Source organism: Pogoniulus pusillus, chromosome 10, assembly GCF_015220805.1.
Source record: "Pogoniulus pusillus isolate bPogPus1 chromosome 10, bPogPus1.pri, whole genome shotgun sequence".
NCBI classification, from domain to species: domain Eukaryota; kingdom Metazoa; phylum Chordata; class Aves; order Piciformes; family Lybiidae; genus Pogoniulus; species Pogoniulus pusillus.
Window position 1 is genome coordinate 27,666,935 of NC_087273.1, and position 18,614 is coordinate 27,685,548.

Here is an 18,614-nt window from a genome sequence, read left to right on the forward strand (position 1 = left end):
AGTGCCTTCACAGCTAGAGAGTTCTTCGTACACTCACATATTTTGCCCTACAATTCTTCTTGCCATGCTGTGCCACAGTAACAGCAGGACAGCTGGCAAGTACTCTCCTGCAACTTGCTGCAGAGCAGATTTCACAATAGCCTGTCTGGACCCCACAGAAGATTAGCCCTGACACCATCCAGTTTATACATCTAGGTAAGGTGTCAGTGTGAGAGAGACACCAAATCTTTCTCTTAACAATTGTGTACTTAGTCAGTACAGTTTTGGTGCTATAGGAAAGTCACCAGTGAAATACTGAAGCCTGTGGCTCATCAAGGAAATGATAATGAAGATTGCACTTTTTTCATTTATTAAGCTGTGGCCAGAGAGATGAAAGCAGCAGTGTGGGTTTGGGCCAGGTGAGTACTTCTCTGCTGTACAGATTAAAACACATTCCATTTGAATAATCTTCAGCAGTCTCCTGGGCCAGCAGTGTTGGAATGCAATTTTGCTTCACAGTCCATTTATAAATCTAAATAGGCAACATTTTAAGGATGTAGGCAAAAACTAGGGAATGAAACATGACATTTCTCCTGCAGTTCTTGTCAGCTGTACTAAGCTTATTTACTTCCAACAGGGCAGTTACTACTCTTCTTCAGTTAAATGTCCACCTCATCCACTGCCATTTCCTTCAGCATCAAGTGCCTCAAAAACACATGAGCAAAATCCCACAGTAGAGTAAGGCTTGTAATTGCTTGTTGCCCACTCCATTTGAAGGCATCCTCAAACACCACTGTTGATATCCATTATACTACATCTTGCTTACAGTAACTGTAGACATTCTTGTGCTCCAGCCAAAAACAAGCTGAAGATTTTAAAACTATGACAGCCTTTTAATACATGGCTCCATGAATGGTGCCACCCCCATAAATTTGGATTCTTTGACAGTGATATGATCATACAGCACCAGGGTTGCTGACACCAAAGAGGAGACACCTCTCTCAAAGGGGGAAGTGTGTCTTTGCAGAGGAGATTGCAGGGCTGGTTGACAGGGCTTTAAATGGGATGTGAAGGAGGAGGAGGAGGGTAAAGTCATCAGGCTTCCATGTGGCAAGATGTGGGAAGACACACCAGTGTGGGAGCAATGGGGGACTAGTAAGGCTCTCAACCTGCTGCCCAGAAGCATGCTGGGGACAAAATAATGCAGTCAAACTCTTGCAGAGATGAGCCAATTCCCCTTCAGGTAGAAGCTGCCAACAGGGAAACATTACATGGTAATCCACGTGGTAGTGATGACATAAGGGGTAGAGATAGGTTGATAGCTACAGAGGTGACTGAGCATGGACAGGTGGGATCTGACCCTAGGATTGGAGTACAGACTGAGAAAAGAGTTCCCAAAGATCAGGGTAAGGCAAAATCAGTCAGTAAGGCATCTCCAGTGAAGGCACAACTGAAATGACTCTAGAGTAATGCAAGGAACATGAGGGACAAACAGGAAGAATTGCAAATCAGTGCAAGTCTACAGGGTTATGATGTCATTGGCATCATTGAGACATGGTGGGATGGATCTTATGACTAGAGCTTGGGGAGAGATGGTTATAGACTCTTCAGGAAGGACAGGCAAGGGAGAAGGGGATGGGCTGTGCCCTCTACATCAGTGATAAACTAGAGTCCATGGAGATCCACCTGGGGACGTGCAATGCAAAAACAGAGAGCTTATGGGTAAAGGTTAAATGGAAGGCAGGGGAAGGTGACATCATAGTAGGAGTCCTATGATTCTATGGTTTGTGAATTCAAGGATATCTTGTAGAAGCAGTCTGCAGAATTCAAGCATACGTTGTGTATAATTTTGCCTGTTAGAAGTTAACTGTTACGTCTAATTACCTTTTTAAGGCCATCATGTCTATAGTATTTTTCAGCATACTCATCACTTCTTTAAAAGAAGCAATCCTAAACTGTGTTTTCTCTTCATTAAGTGATTTTTCCTTGTTTGTCCATGTTTATCAAACTTCCATGTCCTTCTGTTTCTTCTGCTTCACTCCTTTTGAGACAGAATGTGGTGCTCACTTCTTGTTGCCCACCAAGTGCTCACATGGTTGGCTGCAATGACAATAAGACATTCTGCTGCAGTTTCCTGTAAAGCAACAAGGCTAAATGTGTTCTAGAGGCTCAGGATTACCACACTGATTCTATGTGTTGGAAGCACTTTTTGTCTGTTTGTACTGACTCTTTGTAGACAATCAGCTTTGACTATTTGATGAAACTGAAACTACACAGATGTGAGATATCAAGAAACAACTTCCCCTGTCTTTATGGCCAAAACCCCCCAAAAACTTACCTAACGTTATTCCTTGTATAGCGAGAGCCAACAGCACTGCACATGGAATTTTCCACCTAATCCCCACCATGTAAATTTACTTATTAGAGCATATTTCCTTGAGGCAAAACATCTAGTCTTTAGCTGTAAACTCCAGGATGAAGATGAGTCAGTTGATGGATAGCTATACTTCTATCTTATATTCAGTTTGAACTTAGACCACATCAAATTGCAGAGCTTTTATCTTGTCACCCTTTTGCCTGCTAATTTAAGAAGCCTTGTAATTAACATTCTTCACCTTTAACTTTATTTTAATGCAGTTTTTGGTCTGGGAGTTAGACACACCATCGTTACAACCAGCCTAATTAGAATCAAAGAAATAGGGGAGAGGACAGGCAGGGGCTCTAGGAAGACTCAGCTACAGCAGGTTACATAAGGCTTTGAGCAGTTCAGTCTTGACTGTTTCCAGGGATGAATAGTCTTCATCCTCTCTGAGCATCTATGCTTTTGACCATGCTTAAGAGTAGAAAAATTATTTCTTTCTGATGTTTAAATGACATTTCCTGCTTTTCAGTTCGTGCCTACCTTCTTTTCATTGTGCACCACTGAGAAGAGTTTTGCTCCATACTCTCCACCATCTCATATTTATAAACATGAATAATGTGTGTGTGTGTATCCTCAATCTCTTCAATGTCAAATCTAAGCAATCATCAGCCTCTGCTTGTACCATAAAGGCTCCAATCCTTTCTACATCTTTGTGGCCCTTCACTGTGTTTTATTCAGTATATTTACGTCTCACTTGAACAGAGAAGCCCAAACCTGAACAGAGTGCTCCAGGTGTGCTCTCACCAGGGCTGAGTAGAAAGGTTACTGCTGGCCCAGGGTACTACAGGCTTATGTTCCACTTTGTGTCCACTACAGTTCCTAGTTCCTTTACTGGAAATCTGCTTTGTAGCCAAACACCTCACAGCCTGTTTGGGTGAGTGCCTGGGATTTCTTACTCCCCAAGGACAGGACTGGGTACTTTCCTTTGCTCAGCTTCAGGAGATGCCTGTTCACCCCATTTTCCAGTCTCCTGGCATACCATTGAACAGTGTCACAGTCATCTGGTGTATCAGTCAACTACTCCTTCTCTTTGAGTATTATCTGAAAACTTGCTGATAGTACTCTAACCTACCACCCAAGTCACTAATGAAGATGTTAATGAGTATTGCTCCTAATCTGAAACCCTGAGGTACAACACTTTTGACTGGCTTCCACAATCCTTTGAGCCTGTCAGTTGAGACAGTTTTCCATCTACCTCACTAGACCACTTACCTAGTCACTACTTCATCAATTCAAATGTGAGGACATTATGGGAGATAGTGTTGAAATCTTTCCCTAAGTCAAGAAAACTCTCTCCCATGTCTACCAGCCCAGGCATCTCACTGAAGAAAACTATTAGGCTGATCACACAGGAGTTCTCCTTCATGACCCAATGGCAACTGCTTCTAATAACCTTCTTGCTCTTAATATGTTTGCAAATGGTTCCCAGGTGGGTTTGCTGTAGCCTGTGATCAAGATGACCAGGGAATTTCATAGAATTTCATAGAAACAGCCAGGTTGGAAGAGACCTCCAAAATCATCCAGTCCAACCTAGCACCCAGCCATATCCAGTCATCTAGACCATGGCACTAAGTGCCTCATCCAGGCTTTTCTTGAACACCTCCAGGGATGGTGACTCCACCACCTCCCTGGGCAGCCCATTCCAATGGCAAATCACTCTCTCTGTCAAGAACTTCCACCTGTCATCCAGCCTATACTTCCCCCAGCACAAGTTGAGATTATGTCCCCTTGTTCTATTGCTCTTGAGCACAGCTGTGACATTTTCTTTCTTCCAGTTCTCAGGAATTTCTCCCAGTCAGCATCACCTTCCAAATGTAATTGAGCATAGCCTGGCAGTGACATCAGCCAGCTTCCTTAGGTCTCAGTGATACACCTCACCATATTGCATGAACTCGCTGCATTTAGTTGCTTTAGGCATTCTAGGGGTCTTGAAGTCAAGTTTTACCAGTGAAGACAAAGGTGAAGAAGGCATCAGGTATCATAGTATCACAGTATCTGTACCTTGGTCTTCTCCTTTATTACCTGAAAAAAGGAAATTTATTGTCTTCAAGCATCATCTCAACCTGCAGACTTGGTCTGTACAAACATGCTAGGGGCCAAGTGTTTCAGTGTCTGATCAGTCAGATCTCTCTGACTCAAAAGTTAGGTCTTTATTTCATGACACTGCAGCTGCAGAACAGTTTCATGCTCTGAAGAGCAAGAGAACCCAATTCCAAAATGGGACTATGCCTCAAAACCTGTCTGTGCTGTGCTTACAAAGTGATTGCCCCTTCTCTTTGTCAGGCAACTCAGCACCTTTGGTTTTATAATGATTTGCCTATGCTCTCAGGGCAGGAAGGTTCAGCTTTGCCTGTATATAAATATATATGTATGCTGCTTGGCAAGTAATCATGAATTCCATGTTCTCTGGAGTAATCTGAGAGGCTCTCTCCCCCTTTCCAAGCAGCTAGTAGTTTTGTCTCCTCTTGTCGAGGTGATATTTTTATGTTGTCACTGAGTGTTAAATCTTCCTTATATTTGCTTAAATTAAATGTGTTTAAGGTTAACCTTTTTTTCCCCCCTTAATTTCTTTTTTTTAAAGTGGCTTCTCTAATTTTTTTGAGCAGATCTGGTTTATTTTGGGTCGCTAAAACCTAATTAAGTTTCTGCTACCTCCAGAGTGCGAGCTCCCATGAGTTCTCTCTCTTAATACTTCTGTTACATGCCTCTCTCTGCTTGAGTGTTACTGGTAACAGTTGGGAAGGAGAAATTTCAGGTGCAATTCTGCGTGGGAAGAGAAGGGCTTGTTTTTAACTAAAAGAAGGAATGTATCCTTTCAAAGTATAAAGATATCAGTAAAGGAGGAAAATACGTTTGATGAAATATTCAACTATATTTTAAACAGAATTAAAATCCAGTTAAATATATTTTGCATTATTTTTTCCTATTTTTTTGGGTACTTCCCCTTGCAAAAATGTTTTGGATCAATGTGTTCTGTAAAGTCATGCAGAAATCGTCTCAAATACTGCACTTAGTGCCATGGTCTAGTTGACTGGATGGGGCTGGGGGCTAGGTTGGACTGGATGATCTTGGAGGTCTCTTCCAACCTGGTTGACCATATGATTCTACTGCACATGGCAAGCAGAGCTTACTTTCCTGAACTGTGTGCTTGAGAGGCAGAAACACAAACTCTTTGTTTGCCTTTGAACATTTTGAGATGCGAAAGAAATTCTGGGGAGGTGGTGGAGTCGCCATCCCTGGGGCAGTTCAAGGCAAGGTTGGACATGGCACTTGGTGCCATGGTCTAGCCTTGAGCTCTGTGGTAAAGGGTTGGACTTGATGATCTGTGAGGACTCTTCCAACCTTGGTGATACTGTGATACTGTGTAAATAGCTTGCAGAAATGAAATCATGGAGAGGACTTCTTACAGCTTTTAAACCTTTCAGCTCATCACATTGAGGACAAATCCAGATGCAGCCACACAGAACAGACGATTTCAGTTCACTCAAAATCAAAAGAAAGAAGATTCAAAAACATCGACATCGGTCACCAGCGTCAATCAGACTAGCACGTCTCGGCTAGAAGGACTGCAGTCAGAGAACCACCGCTTGAGAATGAAAATTACAGAGGTATTGTTCATTGTGTCTACTGATTAAGCAGTTATAAAACTATATTGTCTTGCAATTCTGTGATCTGATATAACATTGACTACTCTCTAGTGGAAAAAAAATGTGCTTTCCCCACAGAAAGCTTTTGAAATCAGCAGATTATTTATATGCATAGCTAATTTAATGGGATGAGATTTAACAAGGCCAAGGGCAGGGTTCTGCACTTTGGCCACAACAACCTCAAGCAGCGCTACAGGCTAGGGACAGAGTGGCTGGAGAGCAGCCAGGAAGAAAGGGACCTGGGGGTACTGGTAGATAGTAGTAGGCTGAACATGAGCCAGCAGTGTGCCCAGGTGGCCAAGAGAGCCAATGGCATCCTGGCCTGCATCAGGAACAGTGTGGCCAGTAGGACGAGGGAGGTTATTCTTCCCCTGTACTCAGCACTGGTCAGGCCACACCTTGAGTGCTGTGTCCAGTTCTGGGCTCCTCAATTCAAGAGAGATGTTGAGATACTGGAACATGTCCAGAGAAGGGCAACAAAGCTGGTGAGGGGCCTGGAACACAGCCCTGTGAGGAGAGGGAGCTGGGGCTGTTTAGCCTGGAGAAGAGGAGGCTCAGGGGTGACCTCATTGCTGTCTACAACTACCTGAAGGGAGGTTGTAGCCAGGTGGGGCTTGGTCTCTTCTGCCTTGCAAGCAGCAACAGAACAAGGGGACACAGTCTCAAGTTGTGCCGGGGGAAGTATAGGCTGGATGTTTGGAGGAAGTTCTTGCCAGAGAGAGTGATTGGCATTGGAATGGGCTGCCCAGGGAGGTGGTGCAGTCACCGTCCCTGGAGGTGTTCAAGAAAAGCCTGGATGAGGCACTCGGTGCCATGGTCTAGTTGACTGGATAGGGCTGTGTGATAGGTTGGACTGGATGATCTTGGAGGTCTCTTCCAACCTGGTTGATTCTATGTTTCTATGAAACAGATTTATGTCTATTATCTTAAGGTAAAAAGCACCTTTCCCATCATGTAAACTAATCTCTCTAGCACAAAAGTTGTGAAGTTTCTTCAGTCTCATCTGAGAAAAAGGCTAAGTTTATGGCTATAATTTTTTTATTTTTAATTATGTCCATCCTTAGGAGATCTAAAATGATCACAAATCAGCCTTGGACTGCCCATTTTGTGAGCCAAGACAATCATAACTGTTCTATATAAATTAGAAAAAATTAACTTGTTCTTGCCTAATCTGTGAAGTATTCTTACACCCTGAAGAAAAAGTATTTTACTGCATGTTTTTCTTCTTCATTCAGATCTTATTTAGGTAACCAAAAGGCATTTACTCACCCTACCAAAGACTCAAAAAGCAAAAGTTATTTCTACCTCGTAAAGGAAATTTAGTTCAGCTCTGCCAGGTCCCTTTTATGTGAAAGCCTTGCAGTTTTTAATGAAGACTCAACTGGCTACTGACTATTTCAGTTGTTTTATGCTACTGTAGTTTGGGTTTTTTCACTAAGCCTCCTAACTGACAAGACCTCAGCCCGTGCCTTACAAGGCTCATGATGGTGATCATCGATAAGGCTGGTCATGATGACTGAGCCATATTAGTGGCCTGTTGGTCCTTTTAGACTTTGCTTAAACAGATTAAATACTCAGAACCAGTAGGTCCAAATAACAGTTTCATTCAAGAATCATGGAGATTTGGAGTATTCCTTTCTGTGGCTATCAGACCCCCCTTTGGCTTATCTAAAGTTGAGTTGCTATATCCCAGTTCTTGCAGGAAAAAAAATGTAAAGTTAAGCCAGCAGTGAATGGGACAAATTCTGGAAACCATATCCTGGACAGCTGCTCACTGACAGAATCCCAGATCACCATTAGGATTCTTCTATCTGGTTATTTTCTATTGGGACTGTAGCCAATTGACTACAAGTTAGCCTCTGCAGAGAGGACCCTGTGTTTAGCTCAGTGCTAAAAGCTAGTGGTGTAACTGCCTGGCATTTGTGCTGTGGCTCTCACAGCCAGAAAACATCTATGTAGCTCTCTCTCTTCCACTACCCTTAAAGGATGCTCTGGGGAACAGAGAAGACTGGTGGGTTTTTTTTCTTTCAACTCCTTTTATGTCCATACTTTTGCTTCTTAGAAATTTATGCTTGCATTAGCAGTTTAGTGCTAGCTATCAGATTACACAATTTAAGGCAAGAAATATATAAAATATGGAGGTAATTTTCAAATCACAAAAGCATAGAGTGTTCTCAGCCCCAAAACTAAACACTATGAGTTGGACTTCTAAATTTCACACACAAAAAAGACACAAACTAGAAAACTAGAAGTCTAACAGAAGTCTATCTCTCTGAGAAAGGTAAAAGGAGTAAAAATAGTCTTTAAGAAAAGAAAATATTCCCAGCAGAGTTGACTGCAGTCACTCACATGGCTGGGCATGCCCCTGCTACCAGAGTTCATTTACATTCTCCCATGTGTTTGATATTTTGGTTGACTCAACAAAGTGGTGCCACATTTGTAGGTATCAATAATAAATACCAAAGAGGTTTTCATACTGCCCCATTTCTTTCTAAAGCAGCAGTACATCTGAATTGCTTATACTGTTGACTACTGAAGCTTATTCTTTTTGCATGGCCTGTGTGAAGTCTGCCACAAGAAGCTCCTAGCCAAGCTGGCAGCTCGTGGCTTGGACAGATTCACTCTGTGCTGGGTCAAGAACTGGCTGGATGGCAGAGCCCAGAGAGTGGTGGTGAATGGTGCCACATCCAGTTGGCAGCTGTCACTAGTGGTGTTCCCCAAGGATCAGTGCTGGGCCCAGTCCTGTTCAATATCTTTATTGATGATCTGGATGAGGGGATTGAGTCCAGCATCAGTAAGTTTGCAGATGACACCAAGCTAGGAGCAGGTGTTGATCTGTTGGAGGGTAGGAGAGCCCTGCAGAGGGACCTGGACAGGCTGGATGGGTAGGCAGAGGCCAATGGGATGAGATTTAACAAGGCCAAGTGCAGGGTTCTGCACTTTGGCCACAACAACCCCAAGCAGCACTACAGGCTGGGGACAGAGTGTCTGGAGAGCAGCCAGGAAGAAAGGGACCTGGGGGTACTGATAGATAGTAGTAGGCTGAAGATGAGCCAGCAGTGTGCCTAGGTGGCCAAGAGAGCCAATGGCATCCTGGGCTGCATCAGGAACAGTGTGGCCAGTAGGACAAGGGAGATTATTCTTCCCCTGTACTCAGCACTGGTCAGGCCACACCTTGAGTACTGTGTCCAGTTCTGGGCTCCTCGATTCAAGAGAGATGTTGAGGTGCCGGAAAGTGTCCAGAGAAGGGCAATGAAGCTGGTGAGGGGCCTGGAACACAAACCCTATGAGGAGAGGCTGAGGGAGCTGGGGTTGTTTAGCCTGGAGAAGAGGAGGCTCAGGGGTGACCTCATTGCTGTCTACAACTACCTGAAGGGAGGTTGTAGCCAGGTGGGGGTTAGCCTCTTCTGCCAGGCAACCAGCAATAGAACAAGGGGACACAGTCTGCAGTTGTGCTGAGGGAAGTATAGGCTGGATGTTAGGAGGAAGTTCTTCACAGAGAGAGTGATTGGCATTGGAATGGGCTGCCCAGGGAGGTGGTGCAGTCACTGTCCCTGGAGGTGTTCAAGCAAAGACTGGCTGAGGCACTTAGTGCCATGGTCTAGTTGACTGGCTAGGGCTGGGTGCTCGGTTGGCCTGGATGATCTTGGAGGTCTCTTCCAACCTTGTTGTTTATATGAAATTTTATGATTCTATCACAGCTGAATGTGTTTTGTTCCCTATAGCATGATTTTTAGAGTAAATGTATTGGGGGTATGAGAAAGCTGTATTTGACACATTACCACCTGCCTTCTTATCTGATTATAGACAACTATGCACTTACCTGAAGCAATGGCTCTTGAATTTTTAGAGATTCATATGCTTTGTTTTGCAGCTGGACAAGGACTTGGAAGAAGTCACAATGCAGCTTCAGGACACTCCTGAGAAAACAACCTACATTAAGCAGAACCACTACCAGGATCTTAATGACATTCTTAGTATACGGAACTTCGCAGACAGCAAAGGTGAGAGCAAATAAAATCTATTAGTAGCTTAACCCACCAAGATTTTGAACAACAATCTTGTTGGATTGGTTCCAGAGTGCTTGGACCTTGGTAAGACAGACCTCTCAATGTTTTGGTTGCATTACAGAAGCCATGCAGATGCATGTAATAAGTAGTTATTCTCTGCACATATGTCTTTGGTTGTATGCTCTATCTGTATAATACACATGATAAAGTATAAGACACATGGCACAACCATGTGTCAAAAAGTCAAGTTTTTTGTGCTGCATGGAGGGAGGAATGTCACAGAGTGTTTCAGATCTTGTGTGAGTTAATTGCATCAGCCTTCAGCAGGAGGAAGCCCAGGTTTAATAAGTGCTCACCAGAGCAGGATGTTCAAATCTTTTTGGACTCTGCTATTGAGCATGTAGAGGAGAAGCATGTAAATATTTCAGTGCTGATTTGGACTCTAAATGTAGAATTGAAGGCATTTATGTACGAAAATTCTTCCCCAGGAACTGATTAAAAAGAATTTCATGACAACTGTAATATTCCTAAGTTGTTTCTACTGTGTCTCTTGCATTGCTCCCTGAAGAAATACATCTGAAAGAATCGCTTCCATTAGCGCTATTTCACTTTTGGGAAGCCATAAGGTCTGGTGCATAGTACAATAAAAGAGGATGCCAGGACACCCAGCTTCCATTTCTGACTCTAGAATGGATCTACTTTATGACTTCTGGCAAATTATTTTGCATAGCTGAATTTCACTATAGCATGTGAAAAAGCAAGTTGCCCTGTGCTGGGAACTTGGGCTTGCATGTTTGTTGCAGTGCTGAGCTCAGGCTTCCTATTAATATGGAAGAGTAAGCTTGGTTAAGTGGAACAGAGGCTTTAAGTATAGCTGTTGAAGAATAGTTTTAGAATAACAGCAACAGTTCACATAGGCTTTTGGAACAGTCAGAAATTTTGGTTGGGTAAGGTTACTTTTTCTTGTGCCTTTTCTTTTAGCCTGTGTATACCCACAGTTATGTAACTGTCATGAAAAAAAGGTAGCCCTTCATAGAATTCCCAGTGTCCTTCCTTAAAAAAAAACCCAAAAGCCACAGAATGAGGGAAAGAAGGAAAAGGAAAACATAAATAGCTGCTGGAGGCGTGTAATTATTGGACTTAGATCAGCAGCAAGAGGTAACATCAGTGAGTGGGATGAAGCCGTTTTACCAAGTGTTTGAAAGGAACACATAGAATGTTCTACTCATATCAGATGCTCCAGGAAAAATAATAAATCATGAATAATACTTCAAGCAGAAAAGATGCAGTGCATTGTGCCAAATGCCCATCTGAATTTGGGTATGAGATATAAAAATTATTCTCAAGAGATAGGCTGGGTATAAATTTAGGATGGGATACTTCCCACAGCAGGTTGCACTCCAGTAGCAGTAGGATGCTGGCAAAGAAATCGAGGAGGAAATATAACCCTTCTGCACTTGCTTGTGGCTCTACCTACAAAAAACATTGATAACTAACTTCTGCTTTAAGCAGCAGCAACCAAGATTGTCTGGGTTCCTAATATTCCCCCTACAGAATAGCTTGGAACTATGTGTTTTGTTGATTTGCAGGGTAGATATTTACAGGATATATAACTTCTGTATATTGAGGTCGCTGGGCACAGTTTTCTGAGCAGACATACTGCATAAAGCTACATATAAAAGCGGGGCACAAGGAAAGAAGGTTGTCTTCCTTTGACTGTCTTTATATTGAACAGCTTAGAGCATCCATTCACCTGGGAATGAGGAAGACTTGGATCTCAATTTGCATCAGGTATTTAAGCCTGATGTCGCAGCTGCCTTTGGTGAATGGCCCAACCTTTCTGGAGTATCCAAATGAAGTGGCATCATGTTCAAACAGCCCTTGTTAGCCTTTTTTTGCCCCTTCATTTCTGTTTCTTCTGCCCCTTTTTCCACTCTTTCCCTGTTTTTGACTCTCCTCTCTATTTCTCTCGCCACATCTATTCCAAGTAGTCAACCTATGTGCTTAGTTTAAATTTGGTATTCCAATCAAAATAACAAGGCTTCAGAGAGTTCATGCTGCTGAGTCACTGCTGCTTCTCTGCAGATGCAAACAGACATCACTTAAATGGTACTTAAAAAAATTGTGGCCCTTACAGCTACAGGAAAGCTAACTCCAAATGGCATAACTATGTTTTTGTGTAGCTATGTATTTCTCTAAATGAAAGTACAGAAGCTTGAAATCAAGTCCCTGGTAGTACTTGAGGGAAGCTTCAGAACTGTAAAAAATTTATTAGCATGACCTAGAAGTGACCATGTCTCTCACCTCCACCATGCAACTCAGGAAGCCAGATCAATGTTGTTTTTAAGGTGATGACAAGGTCTATGCCTACCTTGGACCTTGTGAAAAGGTGTGAGCTGAGAGAGAAGGAGCAGGACAATGAAGAGAGATGCTAAATATAGCAGCTGACTTGAGCTAAATACCATAGCAGAGCCTTTGCCACGTTTGCATTGTGGACACGTCTGAATCCTATGTCGGTGTCCTTTATGAAATACTTGGCTGTTTGGAGGAAGTTCAGATAGAGGATGCCATGTAGTGTATCCCCATTGCTGTTGCTTACAAAAATGTAGAGTTCTGCACTTCAGAGAACAGTTAGTAACACAGGACTTCTGCAATGCATCTCAAGTCCTAATCAAACCTTAATGCCACACGTTTCTCAGAGTAAAAATCCCTGATTCCTGCAGCCAAGTTTCAGAGAAGGTTATCTGATTTGTCTGTTCCTTCTGCACCACCTTCATTTGCATCAAATATTAACTTAGGATACAAAAGTTAAATTACTTTAGCCAAAACAGGTAGACAGAGCTGTGCACTCCTATTACTGCCTTACCTCAAAGTTTCGTAACCTTGCAATTCCTGATTGCTTATTAACAGAAACAACTCCTGCTGTAGCCCAGGAGCTCTTTGCTGGCACGGGGAGTCCGTCTTTACAGGACATTTCAGCACGTCTCATTTCTAGAGAGATATTGCCTGAGACACTCATCTCTTGTTTACAAATGCATGATGTCCCTGAGATACCTACAGCACCATGGCTATATAAGAAAATCAATCAGCAAAATTTGGCTTAATGGCTTAATTGCTTTTTCTTTTAATGTAGGCTTTCATCTGCACTGCTAGATAGCTTTTTGTGGTCAAGCAGATTTCAGCATGCTCCATGGACTGTGGCTCTGGGACTTCAAATGACTTCCTCAGTTGAATTTAAAAGGGCTCCCCTTTAATTCATTAGATATAATCCTCAGATGATTTTGATTCAGTATGTCTCCTGGTGACTTCAGCTCTGCACGGCGCAATGTTAGCTTCTCCCCTGGCATTTGTAGGACCTGGTCGCCTTTGCTGGAGCACAGTGCTACATTACAGCCTGGATTTGAGGCAGGCATGGGCTGTGTGTGAGATCCAGGCTTGGCTTGGGCAGTTCCTGTAACTGGCAATGCCATTCAAAAGGAGAGCCAGGCTTGGAGACATAGCTGAGTTTTCCAGGCTGACATTTGGAAAAAGGAGTACAAATGCTTCTAGCTGTGATGCTGTGTAAAGAGAAAGGTTATGCCACACAGCCACAGGGAAGAAATACCCTGGCACAGGCACAAACTAGAGCATCCCAAAAGGCCTCTCTGCACCCATGTAGCCAGCATGCCAGGAACAGGAGACTTCATGAAGGTTGAAGATATTTCTACTGTGCAAATTCCTGCAGAGATAAAAATTACTGAGAAGAAAAATACAGAGGGGAGATACTGTGTTCTAGGGAGGGTTGGATAATTTTGCTACACTTGGAATCTTACCATCTTACTCTATTTGACTTCTGACATTTTATAACACAAAGATGTTTCTACATGAATGATTCATAGATTGCAAGGGCTTCACAAAAAGCCAAGCTCGGAAGAAATCCTGCAGAGGAATCTCCATTTATATCTGCCTTTGCCAGTACATTTCAGAGTATGCCAAGATAAGAGGACATGGCCTGAAGCTGCGCCAGGGGAGGGTTAGGTTGGATGGTAGGAAGCACTTCCTGATGGAAGGGGTCATTAGACACTGGAGTGGACTGCCCAGGGAAGTGGTGGAGTTGCCATCCCTGAGGTATTTAAGGAAAGATTGGTTGTGGCACTTAGTGCTGTGGTCTAGTTGATATGATGGTGTTAGGTCATAGGCTGGACTTGATCTCAGAGGTCTATTCCAGCCTCAATAATAATTCCAGTAGTGTCCTGGGGAAATTAATGAATGACACTCATCCTGTGGAAAGGTAGAGCCTTGCAATAGTCACCATTATGAACAAACCCTGTTTGCAAGTTCTGTCTCTACAGAGAAATTAATGACACCCATCCTATGGAAAGATAGAGCCTTGCAATAGTCGCCATTATGAACAAACCCTGTTTGCAAGTTCTGTCTCTACAGGCTTGCTCAGAATGCCTGTTCTGTTGTGAGCCAGAAAACAGTCTTTACTCATTGCTGTAAATGGACTGGGAGCGTTCATTTGCATGTCAGATATGCCTACATACTGTCAGTTCTCACCCCACTCCAATGTTTCCCAGTGTTAGTTGTTCCCCATGTAAAAGCAGCTCAAAAGAAAACAGATTTCAAAGGCATGTTGCTCATAAACGTGAAGCAAAACAGAGTTCATCTGTGACAGAGAGGGAGAATATTACTTTTATGAAGTTAGTGTGATTCAGGCATTAAGCTTGAGATTGAAAGCACAGATTCAAAGGAAAGCCTTTCAGAAATCACTCCTTTGAAGGAATGCTGTTTTAAAGAAAGGATATAGTTCATTATATCCCTTGTATATGGAGTTATACAGAGCTATGTATGGCAGTTTCTGTGAAGCCTGACAAATGCCAGAGGTTCAGTGCCTGCCCTTCCTTGCACAGAAATAAATCTGTACTAAAGGTAGTTTCTTCTGATTGAATGTAGTATGAATCAGAGGAGATTCTCACTGGCTTTTCTTTTTTAAAAGTCTTCTTTTCAAAATACAACTATCAGAAGTCATGATTTAGACTGCCTGGGGTGGTGTTCTGAATTCAGAACTTCCTCTGATGTACCCAGCAGATGCTGTGATCATTTTAATTTTTCCTTTATTTTATTCTCATCCTATTCACTCGAAAAGCAGGACCTCACTGGTCACGTTTCACAGTCCAAACAAAAGAAAAAAGTGGAAGATTACAGGAGACTTTCAAAATTCTACCTCTATCCTTAAAGTTTCCAGAGTTCATTCAATCAGCAAAGTTTTCACTGTCAGCTCTTGTTAAGTCATTATTAAACCACACTTGCTTCCTTGTGGAGATTAAATTTGCTTTCTAGCAAAGAGAAGACAATATTGGAAGTGAAAGATGTGGGGTGAAGAGCAGTTCTGCCATCTAGTTGTAAGCCACCAGAGAAATATTGCCATTAAAGTGTAATGATGAAGATGTTCAATAAAGCTTCAGTGTACAAACATCAACAAAACAGGCTTCTAGTCAAAGAAGTGCAGTTTCTGAAATCTTAGGAGGAATTGCAGCATTGGCAGTGACTTGGTGTTTTCTGCCTGCAGCTGAACAGGAGTCATTGAAATACATGACACGTTTGAGCCAGCTCAGGTAATTTTGACAGCACCAGGTTGTGGAGTGATTATACATACAGCAGAACTGAAGTGAGTGTCACCCCCGGCAGAAGGAGAGATGAGCAGCTGGGAGCAGTGACCTCCTCACCCAGCTTCTCTACAGCCAGCATCAGATGTTCTCTTGCAGCTCAGAGCTTTGTAATTGGAAGTTGTTTCTCTGTTGCAGGTAGGCAAAGGTTCTGAGCTAAAGCTTTTTGGCTCTCACCGACAACTGGGCAGCAGGTTCTGTTTTCTAATGAACCCATCAGCGAGTGCTGTTCGAGGCCCTTGAGATCTATTTGTCTTTTTTCCTGATGGTTTTCTGAAGGGAAAGTGCTCAGGCATCACTTACCCAGACTTCTGAGTTCTGGTTTGAGGTCTACGAAGGTGGAAATTACTTAGAAAGTGCTTCTGGCTAATGTAAATTCAATTTTGAAGACAGCTAAATCATCCCAGTGCAACTTATTCAGTAGTGTCTGCAGTGGCAGACAGTACCTTGACAATGAAGGGCATTTTTCAAGTGGCGTACTTAATGGGCAGAGGAAGAAAAGATGGGAAAGTACTAAAACCAGTGCTAGACTTTGCAGGGGACACTGGCAACTCAAATGTTTGCCATTACCCTTAATTAATTATGTTTCAGTTGTTCAGTTACATAAAATCCGTTTCCACAATCCTATATTTTGAGTGCATGTGGAAATAGCTTTTTTTTTTTTTTTCTTTAAACTCCAGCTTCTGGAAATATATGACTGAATAAAGATCTTGCTTGTCATTATTTAAATTAAAAATACATGAAAAAAACAAAACAAAGCATAACAGAGAACAAAACCAAACAAGGAGGAAAAAAAAATCCACCCAAACAAAACAGGAAAAAACAAACATTCTAGTTTCCATAGCTGCAGAATAAAAATCTAACAACTCCTCTCCCATAAAGCTTAACAAATAAAAACTCTGTAACTTTTCTGTATTTTGAAAGAAGTAAAGGAAATTGTGGCAGTTTTATGTGGATTTGGTCTGCTTCTCATACGTACACATTAAAGCTTGTATCTGGTTACCTTGTGTACAGAAATGTGTGCAGTGTATTAAGAGAGAGTCATCTGCAAGAGTGGGAAAGGAAGGGTCTATTGAGAACAACACCCAGTGATATATGGGCAGTTGGTGCTGAGGGGTGAGTAGGCAGAGAATGCATGATTTCTGCTCTACTTTAAACTAAAGCCCCCACCTTTTTGACAGAGACCACCTCCTTCTCTCTCACTCTGCATCTCTCGCAGCCTAACTGTAAGCACAAGAAATGCCTTTTGGAGTTTACAATACAGGTTAATATATGAAACCACATGCTCCCAAAGCTCAACAGTTGCATATCACAGCCATTTGATTGAGAATTGAATCTTCAGTGGCTGTGTGAGAAGGTTCAATAGCCTGTCTTGGCCAAAGGAGCTGGAATTGTGAAATAGTTAACTAAGAGGCTTTTCCATCCCTAATTACTCAAATTTTCACTTTGGTCTTTATCACAAAGTCATCAATTTCCACTGTCAGGTCAGATCAGCTCATAACTGATGGTTGTTTTTAATGACAGAAGTAAGTGCTGTTCTTTCTGTGTGTCTGCTTATAGCCATCACAAGGCTTTTATGCAAACGTCAAGCTCCATATACAAAGGAGTGCAATGTATGGAAAATAAAAACTGAGTTCCTGTGACAGTAAATGCCACACCAGCAAACTTCAGGCTGCCTTGAGATGATAGACTTCACTGCTTATCTTAGCCACTGTCAGATTTGACTCTTTGCTGTCTTCTCTTCACATCTAAACCATCACTGAATCCTGTCATATCTTCCTTTTAAGCAATCTTCTTGCTGCAACTAAATTCCTTAGCTTTCGTATACTGACATTTTCTTGTCCCCAACAGAGGCAGCTTCATGTGTTCTGATTCCCTCCTTTCTCACCAGACCCTTCTCTTCCATGCAACATAAATGAAAACTCTTCTCTCCCACTCTTCTGACCTGTAGACTCCCCGTGTTTACACATTTTTGCATCCTAATCTATTCCTTTCTTTCCAAATTGCTTTGTTGGATTTTTCACAGACAAAAGTGAATACTGCAAAACAACGCCAGGGACAACTGTGCCGAGAAAGCAATTATGCATGTCAAAGTTTGCCCTCAAAACATTCCTGTTTCTGCTTCCAGCTTCTTTCCTCACTCTTTTTCAGCTGCTTGTTTTGTCCTACCAGTGCCTGTCAACAGCATATATATTCCTAGCGTGCTGGGACCTGAGCATTATTTGGGGCTGCTGAGCATTAGTAGAACAGAAAAGCAGCTTAAGCCTTCAATATGCACTATTTTAATTTTCTTTTTACTATTTTCCTGCTTTTGCCTCTCAAACCCATTTTGGCATTCCAATCCTCCTCTGTCGTTTTCAAGAATTTGCTTCCTAGTCCTCTTCCATGCTCCTTGATGCCTGCAGCAAACGCTGCTTTGCTGTGTGTGTGTGGCAAACAACTGCCGGTGATGGATTTGGAGCTGCTCTGTAATTATTTATGAAAACTGTGCACTGTCCTCATTACTCAGATGTTTTCCATGTGACTTTATTTGGCTTACACAGTAGGAGAGTTTGGAAAAAGCAGACAGGAAGAGAAAGGACTCCTGGTGAAGACAGCTGCCTTAAAATGGCTGTGTTCGTCTGCGTTTCTCAGGGGGTCTGATGCCACAGGCTTAAGCACAGCTAGACAAGGACCCCAGGACACCTGAGGGAATCAAGTGAAGCTACCTACAGTGAAAATCATGATTTTCTATGGTATCACTGTGCAGAAAAGGGAACAGCAGGAGAAAACTTAATGAAATCATTAGCTGTCCTTCCTGCAGACAGCCTATGAACCAGTGCAACTGGTATGAATCACATTTCCATGCTAAATGATAGTAGATCGCTAAATGGCAGCACTTAATTGCTTATGTGGTTGCAAGAGTACC

The 18,614-nt window shown here is 42.5% G+C and overlaps 1 protein-coding gene and 1 long non-coding RNA gene across 2 annotated transcripts in view; one reads left to right on the forward strand and one right to left on the reverse strand.

The window, feature by feature from the left end:
* The window catches only part of GABBR2 (gamma-aminobutyric acid type B receptor subunit 2), a 662,133-nt gene that overhangs the window by 631,886 nt on the left and 11,633 nt on the right, over positions 1–18,614 (forward strand). Inside the window, exons 16-17 of the mRNA XM_064150058.1 lie at positions 5,827–6,009; positions 9,923–10,052. Of these exons, the coding sequence (XP_064006128.1) occupies positions 5,827–6,009; positions 9,923–10,052 (313 nt within the window). The remainder of the gene's footprint in view (positions 1–5,826; positions 6,010–9,922; positions 10,053–18,614) is intronic.
* On the reverse strand, positions 1,891–3,738 carry LOC135179016 (uncharacterized). Its single transcript, XR_010303853.1, has 2 exons — positions 3,614–3,738; positions 1,891–2,079 (listed from the first exon to the last, which is right to left on the reverse strand). It is a non-coding gene; the product is annotated as an uncharacterized LOC135179016 (long non-coding RNA).